This window comes from Nelumbo lutea, chromosome 1 (genome assembly GCF_056320005.1).
Source record: "Nelumbo lutea isolate HS-2025 chromosome 1, American lotus-T2T, whole genome shotgun sequence".
Taxonomy (NCBI): domain Eukaryota; kingdom Viridiplantae; phylum Streptophyta; class Magnoliopsida; order Proteales; family Nelumbonaceae; genus Nelumbo; species Nelumbo lutea.
In genome coordinates, this window is record NC_142684.1 from 29,210,561 (window position 1) to 29,220,664 (window position 10,104).

The following is a 10,104-nucleotide window of genomic DNA, read 5'->3' on the forward strand; positions in this document are numbered from 1 at the left end:
TTTCAATATGCTTTTAGGGACAACTTGATGATCATGCTCTAGAATAATGTAAAGTAATTCATAATTAAAACTCAAAAAAATGAACTCATACCTCAGGAATGGCCTTTTAGGAATATTGTAAGTGGGCCACATCCCTTGCACACATTATTTGACAAAGCTTTTCTTTGTGGCATGCTCATCGATGACAAAGTGAGTCAGTTTCTAGAACCTCATGACATGCACCAAGAGATCTTTTCCCAAAACTTACTCTATATTTCTCAGATCGGCCATTGTCAGCTTCCTTTCTAGGGTGAACCATTTTGATAGAAACTTTTGGCTAGTTCACCCCATGAATCAATGCTTCTAGTGGTGAGGCTGATGAACCAGGTGTGCATTAGGCCGGTTAGAGATATTGAAAATTCCCAAACTTTATGATCCCCATCAAGAGTGAAGGATTCGAGGATGCCTTCAAACTTTCTTATGTGCTCCTGTGGGCTGCCCTTCTGCCCATCATACTACGGACACTACTACAGAGGGACATATCTGATGGGGTAAGGCTTGTATAGGATTCGGTCAGAATAGGACTTATGTAAGATAGTGAAATCCTATGCTCGGCAATGACTTTCTACCACTAGTCCTTGGACATATTCTCTCAACTCGTTCTAGCTGAGTGGAGTCTTAATTACTAGATCTACTTGAGTGAAGGCTCAAGGCTGGTTGATGGGGTGTTGCCCTGGCTACACAAGTGTGGGATTGGTTTTGTTGGGCTGTTCTGGGGTGGCAAGAATTGGGTTGGAGGCATGACAGCTAGCGGGGATGCCAGCGGGAATAGCGGCTAGGGTGAAGGGAGATTGCTCGGCTTGGGCCAACTGCTAGAGGAGGATCTGGAGAGCGTTCCTTATTTGTCCTTGCATCCACTTGATTTTTTCTAACCAAGCCTTAAAACAAGCCTCGAACTTGTATACCTTGTTTGAGAGTATTCCGATATCAACTTGATTGGCTGACTCTTCCTCAAACTGATTTTCAACCCCTGGGTTGGTATTCTCAGGGATGTTGGCATGTTCCTCGGGGATTGGTGTAAGGTTGATTCTATGGGCGGCCATTCTCTATGTTCCAAGAATGAACCAGAGATTCTATTGTAGGTTAGGTGGTGGCTAGGATAGGGAGGTGGTTTCTTTGATGGACAAAGGAAGGCTGAGGACTAGGAATCAATCATTAAGGAGCATTGTTGGGGTTTCACCACGTGTCCCTATGGGAATCTTTCTTAGGATTGTCTTTACTTTCATTCAGAGATCCTCATAACCCATTTGTGCTACTACCCTTTTGCACCTTGCTTAACTGATGTGCTACTACCCTTTTGCACCTTGCTTAACTGATGTGGCAATTGAGGGTTCATCGTAGAGCTGGGTACATGTGAACCTCATTGCAAATTCAACTTAAGTTTGCTTTTGGGTTTGCACTAAGAATAGGTTCATTGCAAGCGTGTAATGAACCGTGGTTTCATTGCAGACCTATAGTGCACTGTAGGTTCATAACAGAGGAAAGATGGGCTACAGGTTGATCGCAAGTGTCCATGTGATATTAATCCAATGTTTACTGTGCTTTGAGGGACTGAGCGATATGCACCTACACCTGATAAGGGTAGGAAAGGGGATGGCTCATTCCCATTATGTTTTATTTGGAAATCACAAGCCCTCTCTAAAGTTGCATTCCTTATGTAGATTGCATGCTTAGATAAAATTCTAGCAACCAATCATGTGGTGTCCTGTAATCTGCCAATATCCACACAAGTAAATCATGAGTGATACAAGTGAATTGTTAATATCCAACTTTTAATTCATTAATCATTCATTCATAATCTGTATTCCAATTTTATGTGTGGTTTTAAGTGAGCTAGAGTCACCCTAGTAACATCAGATTATATCTTGACAAATGATTATGTTAGCATGATGAACCATTGCTGGGCAGGCTATAGGACAACTGTATCTGATTATGGATGGACAGGGGGCTCAATTTTGCCCCCGTTTTGGTAGTATGATACAATATTGTGCTTTATGGTTTCCACCTTCTAATAAATAAATTCTGATATATTACAATTTAAAATGGTTATGCACTCAAATGAAACCAAAATATAGGTATTAAGCATCTATGAATAAAACAACGAGACCACAATTAAAGAAACAAAATGTAGAACATGTAAATTAAAGTTATTGGACATCTTTAATTGTGTTTTCTAGTGTAACTCTAAAGATGGGAAATATGGAAGGCAAGTAAACTATAACGAACGGTTTCTTGTAGAAGTATGAAAATGGTTATGTGGTAGAAAACAAAATGGAAAGATTCATGGAGTAGTTGTTTAAACAAGCAGTGCAATTTACAAGGGGATGATGTTGTAAAGAATGGTTAACAATTTTTCCCTATATATTGTTGTTGGCTAATACATTGTTTTCTTTCTGTTTTCTTCTCTTTTCCAATTCTATATGAGCTATTGCATACAAGTAGTATAGAAACTAAACATTGAATTTACCAAAAGAAAAAAGTAAAAATTGGCATATCCTAAAAGGTTGTAATAACTTCCAAAATTTGCATAGTAAGAATCACTACAGGAATTTGAGTCATTGTCTTTGGGTCGTACAAGACCTAAAAGCACTATTATAAGAGCATTATTACAAAAATACTTTATAAAAGCACTCTAACAGAACCACTTTTGTAAAAGCACTTTACGAAAATAATTTTATAAAAACAATTTTACAAAAGTACTTTTTTAAAAGCACTTTTAGGAAAGTACTTTTACAAAAGCACTTTTCCAAAAGTACTTTTATAAAAGCACTTTTACAAAAATACTTTTACAAAAGCATTTTTATGAAAGTACTTATATAAAAACACTTTTATGGAAGCACTTCTATCAAAGTACATTTATAAAAATACTTTTATGAAAGCACTTCTATCAAAGTAATTTTATTCATTCACTTTGGATTGGATATTTTGAAAAATTTAAAGAAAATGAAGGACAAAAGAGTCACAAGTGCTTATTGGAGAAAAAGACCACTAAACACCCAATATAAAAAAATAAGCACTTGAAAAAGTTGGGTGCCAAATGCAAATAAGTTCTTATTTGAATAAATACTTGTTTTTAAGCACTAATTTTTAACATAAACACTCCCAAACATGGCCTAAGTGGAGCTATTATAAGGTATTTTGCTTTCTGCATGCCTTCTCAGTTTATGGGATAAACAAAGCTTTTGAACAGAGGGTCCCCCCTTGCTATTTCTCTCTCTATTAGGTACTAGGTTTTCTTTTAATTGATGACAAAGAAACATTTTTCATTAAAATATAAATTGTGCAAAGCATAGATGATTGTGGATATAAAGTTATTAGTTCAGAAAAAAAAAGAAAACAAACTAAACAAAGTAAAAAATCACATGTACAATTTATCATGAATTCAAAACTACCCTTGCGTTTCTATTTTATTATTTTTACTTTTTAACATTAACAAAAAGGTTAACCAAACATTATTTCATAATTTTTAATTATTAAAATAATTATTTAATTATTAAAGTTTAAACTTTTATAAATTTTTTTAAACTAAAAATCATTTTTCTTTATAAATGTAAGTTAGTGGATTTGATAGGTTCAATTCAATATTATATTCTTGAATATTTTGTAAAGAATTTTTTTGTGCAAACATGTTATCAATCAAATGTAAAATAAACATGCTATCGAAATCCTTTTCAAAAGAATATTTTTGTAAACAATTTTGTGCAAAAATGCAATGAAACAAATTTCCCATTTTCAAAGCTACTCAAAATCCTTTTCATGACAAAAATGTTGATATAAAAGACGATTGAAAAGTGACGATAATTGAAGATGATCAAAAGATTTTTCTAGAATCTCCTATGCTTCCATAGTTGTCTAGCACTCTCAGCTATTGACAAAAGGATTGTAATACATAGGCCATTCCTTGGATCTTCCTAAAGGGGTTTTTGAAAAGGAATCTCTTATCCATAAAGTTTGTGTGATTATATAGGACTATGATTGTTTTTGTAACAAAGGAATTGTGTAATCTCTCATTGGAAATTCCTCGAGATTTTCTAGAGTGCATGATTTTATAATGAGATTAAAAAATGCATTTTTCAATGAGAAAATCTTTTTTTCATAGAAACTAATGAGTTCTAGAAAGTAATTCCAACATATTTCCTTACTAAACAAAACTGAAAGACATCCATCAAGTTTCTATACTTGAATTATGCATGTTTGATATGGGTAAGTCAATATGTAGGGATTTTTTGGCATTTGGCTTTAATTACCAAAATATGCTTTGATTTTGAGAGTTGGGTCAACCACCTAATATGAGGATTAGGAGAATATTGGACTCAGAGCTCTCATAATGGATGTTTTGCAATTTGTACATGAAGTAGATGATGAGGGCATATGTGGCACTTACTTGATAACTGATGGTGATGTTATTTCTTATAGCTAATATGCCTTGATGGGATGAGATGTTTATCCTATCCATACATGTGAAGTTAAATGCAAAATAAAGGGTGAAGAAAACCTATGCGATCAAGCCACCATGAGATGACTATTACAATTTATATCTATATCTATACTATTATAAAAAGTATGAATAGGGTCTTAGGTTTTATGGGGTTTTTCTTGACTAAAATAGTATTCTTTTTGAAATATGGTCCCTCTTTATTGTGAGGGAAAAAATGGTAATCTAAATATTATTATTTAGTTTATTAAATTTTCTCTCATTAAATCCAACATTTATGATGTTAACTACCATTTTGCCTCATTGACTCAAATGTTTAAGGCGTTTTTGTTTCTTATCATTAAATTCTACTAATTAAGTCCATTCATAACAATTTTAATAGTGTAGACATATTTTTTAAATCAACTCAGAAACAAAACTATATTTTCATCTAGGTGATGGTAAGAAGTTCAACCATTTTGAATCAAATGGGCCAACCCATGATGTAATAATTGAACAATAAAAATTCAAAATAAATGAAATACAAAAAGTACAAAAAGGAATATAACTTGTACAAATTATGAACACATCTTTAACATTATATATTCATCATGTTAGACAAACATGAGTGTGATAAACAAGAAATAGTTGTATTAATGATGAAAATGGCACATAAAACTTAAAACAAATTAGAAATAAAACCATTTTCATATTCTATTTCATCAGGTCTCATACATAAGGTGTTAAATCTATTCTTTCATCTAGGTGATGGTAAGAAGTTCAACCATTTTGAATCAAATGGGCCAACCCATGATGTAATAATTGAACAATAAAAATTCAAAATAAATGAAATACAAAAAATACAAAAAGGAATATAACTTGTACAAAATATGAACACATCTTTAATATTATATATTCATCATGTTAGACAAACATGAGTGTGATAAACAAGAAATAGTTGTATTAATGATGAAAATGGCACATAAAACTTAAAACAAATTAGAAATAAAACCATTTTCATATTCTATTTCATCAGGTCTCATACATAAGGTTTTAAATCTATTCTCTCATTGTACCACTTAATCCATCTATGGAAACAACTACAATATCTGCATACTTGTTCTTCATACACATTAGTGCCCTTAGTGAATTTGTGATCATCAAATTACATAGGGCCAATAATGCTAACAGATGGATATGATCCATTATTTCCATCTAGGTGGTGGGTAAGTAATTTAATCATCTTGGTTAAATGGGTCAATCTATAATGCCTTAATTCAAGTAATAAAAATTAAAAATAAATAAATAAAAACAAAAGGTTCTTAAAAATAGAAATTTTGTAGAAAATGTGGGTTCATTTCCATTAGTGTGTATTTGTCATATTAAAAAAGTAAGTGTATGAAATAATAATGATCCTTTATCAATGATAGAAATAAAATTAAAATCAGGAGCAAGAGAATTAATGTTTGACCCATAATCCACATACTGGGTTAAATGGTTTAGTGGTTTGATTTGCTACAACAATGGCATGGTGGTTAAGTTATTGGTTTTTTTGTAACCAATTGATTTAGGCATATGATAAATAATCACTAACAAAAAATGTATGTTATAAAAATCAATTGAAACTGTATTTTCCTCCTAACCTAACAAGATAACATGAGATTAATAAATTAAATAATAATAATAATATATCAATTTTTACTAAATTTGCAAAAAAAAGAGCATATCTTTTAATATCATATTATATATCCATATTAAAAAAAATATGCAAATTGAATTTATTGCTATTAATAATGAAAACTGCTAAAAATACCAAAAAAAAGTCTTTTCTCATGTCCTATTGACCTAGTTAAATAGGTCAATAGTCAACCAATAAGGTCATTTGGTTGTTAACCAACTTAATGTTTTTTCTACTAGTAAAATTGAAACATACTCTTGATTAAATTTATTGTATGGGTGATAAGCTAATCAATTTGAATGTTTGGTTAAACAACAAATTAAAATACAAGACAATTTAAATATAAGTCTTAAAGTTGAAAGGCAACAAATCCATCAGCACATTATGTTTCAATTAGTCTTTCTTGCCAGGAGATCTACTATATATGAACACAAGTAAATTTGGATTTAATCCTCACACCATCCTCTCATAGCACATTGTACTTGTGCATTGGGAACATCTCTTAATGACAACATACATGCATGGGAGATGCTCCCAATGCATGGCTAAGTGTGCTATGAGGTTGGTGTACAGAGCACATTCCGTCTCAACACAAGTGTGCAAACTTAGGTGTGTAGCCAATCACAAGTGAACACACTAGTGTTTCTATATACATGAGGCTCATATCCCATGTGGGTCCCAAGCATAAGGAACATTGATCAGTTAATTTACAATTGGTTACACAACTAGGTCCACACACTTGTATTTGTGCTAGATCCAGACCCACCTTTGTTACATAAGTTCTAATAAGAATCTTAAAATTATTGTCCTCATTGTCATCACTTTTAATTCATCAAATTCCCTTCAATAAGACATATGATTAAGGTATTAACTCCCATTCTCTCATTAAATCCCATATTTAAGGCATTTTTGTTTTCTACCATTGAATTCCACCAATTTTGCATAAAAGATTCACCATATGGTTATACCACATAATTTTATTTGTATAAAAATTTATATTTTTAAATCTAACAAAAGAAACTATTCTTCTATTTGGGTAGTAGGTGAGTGGCCTAATGTTATATAACATAGATTAAAATATCAACTAATAATTTTACAAATATATAAAAATTGTAAGATATATATCATGCACAAATTTATAAATTTGAAGTGTTAAGATAGTTATTCTCTTATTAATATTTTATTTGTATAAATTTCTTATGATTAAAATCACCATTTGATGTAAATTTGAATTTGATAGATTATTTATTTCATATAGTTATAAAATGCTAATTTGAAAAATTATTTCTTTTATTTTTTAGTTGGAATTGTTAATCATAAATATGTATTATTTGTTTGGATGAACACAAAAGTTAGTAAAACATATTTTATTTAATTAAATAACACAAAAGGCAAGATGACTTAGCTGGGGTGGTAGGGGAGAGAAAATGAGAGAGGGTAGGTCAAAAGAAGGGAAATGTCTATTTTAACATGTAGGGTCAGGTGCTCATAAACATGGGTCTCTCCTTAATAGGGGAAGAATGAGGAAAATGAGAGGGAAAATAGATGAATTGTAGACCTGGATCTATATTTAGGAAAGGTTTTTGTTATTGGTAACCTAGCCTATTGACATGTGGTTGGCTTTGCAAGGTTTTTGGCCTTTGTAACTTTGATAAAGTGGAAGACCATGAACACCTTCTATTATATATATAATCAACATTTAAACTCTAGCACCAATTGAGAATAGATCCTAAGAGGAAGAAGAAAGTAGAAGGGCAAGAATAGAAAATGGGTTCCAAATTGAATCTTCAAATCGTATTTCTATTGTTCGTTTTGTTGTGTGTTGCAGATGCCCAAGATTTTGACGTGACAAAGTATGGTGGAGCAGCCGGTGCAGACATCACACAGGTTAGAGTTTGACAGACTTTAATGATATTTACTCAATATGTAGAATGTCAAATTCATTATAAGTTTTGTTGTGTATGTATAAACACGAACACACTCAAGGCTCTATTGAACGCTTGGAAAGATGCATGCGCAGCAACAGGGACAGCTCAAGTTATTATTCCAAAAGGGACGTATACATTGAATGAAGTGAAGTTTCTAGGACCCTGCAAAGGACAAATAAACTTTCGGATTGAAGGGGTGGTACAGGCTCCAGCCGATCCATCTGCCTTTAAATCCGATGCCTGGGTTGTTTTTGAAACCATCACTGGCCTCACAGTGTTTGGAGGTGGAACCTTCGATGGCCAAGGACAACAGGCTTGGAAAGCGAACGATTGTAGCCTACATTTTGACACTTGTCGGCTACTGCCAACAGTGAGTTTTTTCGATGAATTAAGTACAATTAATCCAAACTCTATTTTGCTATGACATTAAAATTTATTAAACTTTTGTTTTGGTACAATTAACAGAACGTAAGATTCAACTTTATCACCAATGGTGTCATCCATGACATAACCTCATTGAATAGCAAGATGTTTAACCTTTTTCTATTCGGTGGAAACAATGTGACTTTCCAACATGTCACCGTGACAGCACCAGAGAACAGTCTTAACACTGATGGCATCCATGTTGGAAGATCAACTGGAGTGAAAATTTTGGATACTACAATTGGAACAGGTGATGATTGCGTCTCAGCTGGTGATGGTACTAAAGATTTAACTGTCAGCAAGGTAACATGTGGACCAGGGCATGGCATTAGCATTGGAAGTTTAGGCAAATATGACAATGAAGAACCAGTGGTTGGAGTGCATGTAAGTGATTGCACTTTGACAAATACGGCTAATGGTGTGAGGATTAAAACATGGCCCAACTCTAAGCCTGGAAGTGCTTCCGATATCTCTTTTATTGGTATAGTTATGAACAATGTCTCTAATCCAATTATCTTAGACCAAAACTACTGTCCACACGCAATCTGTGACACGGTAAGCAATTTTTTTTACTTAGTATATACATATATAAGGAAAATTTAGTACAACATAAAGATTTAGTGGGATTAATGATATATTTTTTTCTATTTTTCTTCTTTGCAGCAACCATCACGTGTTAAGGTGAGTGGAGTTAAATTTGAAAACATTCATGGAACTTCGGCAACACAAGAATGTGTAATAATTTCATGCAGTCCAGCTGTGCCTTGTGAGAATGTGGAGATTGGAGAAATCAACTTGGTTTATAATGGACCACTAGGACCCGGAAATTCTACGTGTTTAAATGTCAAGCCCACTTTTACTGGCCATCAGGTTCCACCTATTTGCGCTCCACCCAATGCAGGAACAACTGCGTGAAGGATATTTAATAATTCTACATGTTTTAATTAAATAATTGAAATTTTGATGTGTGTGCAAAGCTATTTTGCTATTTTACAACTTATTGGATGTGGGTTTACAATTTACAAAACCCTCCCTAAATTTGCATTGTTCCCATCCCTACATCTAATATAGGATATCTCCAAGGCTTTAAATTAATTTTACTTCCTTTAATCAAGGGATCCTTCTAATTGGTAGTTGGCACAATCATCTAATAACTTGGATCTCATTAAAACTTGAGCTTGATAAGGGAAAGAAATTCCTAGGGCCTTAACAAAATTCATTAAGGTTCTCCAAGTATTTATTAAGATCATCAAATTCATCTAGTGAGATATCAAAGGGTAGTCTAACACACCCAAAATTGGTCTTATTGTTGCCCCAAGTAGCCTAACCTAAGAGGAAGGTGCCAACAAAGGGTATATAACCAATTGCACTTCCTAGGTGCCGGCAAGATTGTTATAATGGATAATCTTAGAGGTCTTATCGTTTATTTTACAACATGACTTCAATTTCTTACTTAAAAGACTAGATACCCTTGGATAGTCTTTATGGGTCCTATCCCAAACTTTCAGTGTGTTTTATCTTAGAGCATAGCTAGCAAACCACTAACTCTACACTCACAAACATGATATGGCACTACAAACATAGGAATAATACAATGCTTCTTAATAGGCTTCTCCTTGGTA

At 32.9% G+C, this 10,104-nt stretch overlaps 1 protein-coding gene across 1 annotated transcript; it reads left to right on the plus strand.

Moving 5' to 3' along the window:
* The first annotated feature begins 7,810 nt into the window (after positions 1–7,810).
* On the plus strand, positions 7,811–9,577 carry LOC148874116 (exopolygalacturonase-like). Its single transcript, XM_088986085.1, has 4 exons — positions 7,811–8,018; positions 8,118–8,429; positions 8,525–9,037; positions 9,146–9,577. The coding sequence occupies exons 1-4, from the start codon at positions 7,899–7,901 to the stop codon at positions 9,395–9,397; spliced, it is 1,197 nt and encodes a 398-aa protein (XP_088842211.1). The 5' UTR covers positions 7,811–7,898; the 3' UTR covers positions 9,398–9,577.
* Positions 9,578–10,104: the final 527 nt, after the last annotated feature.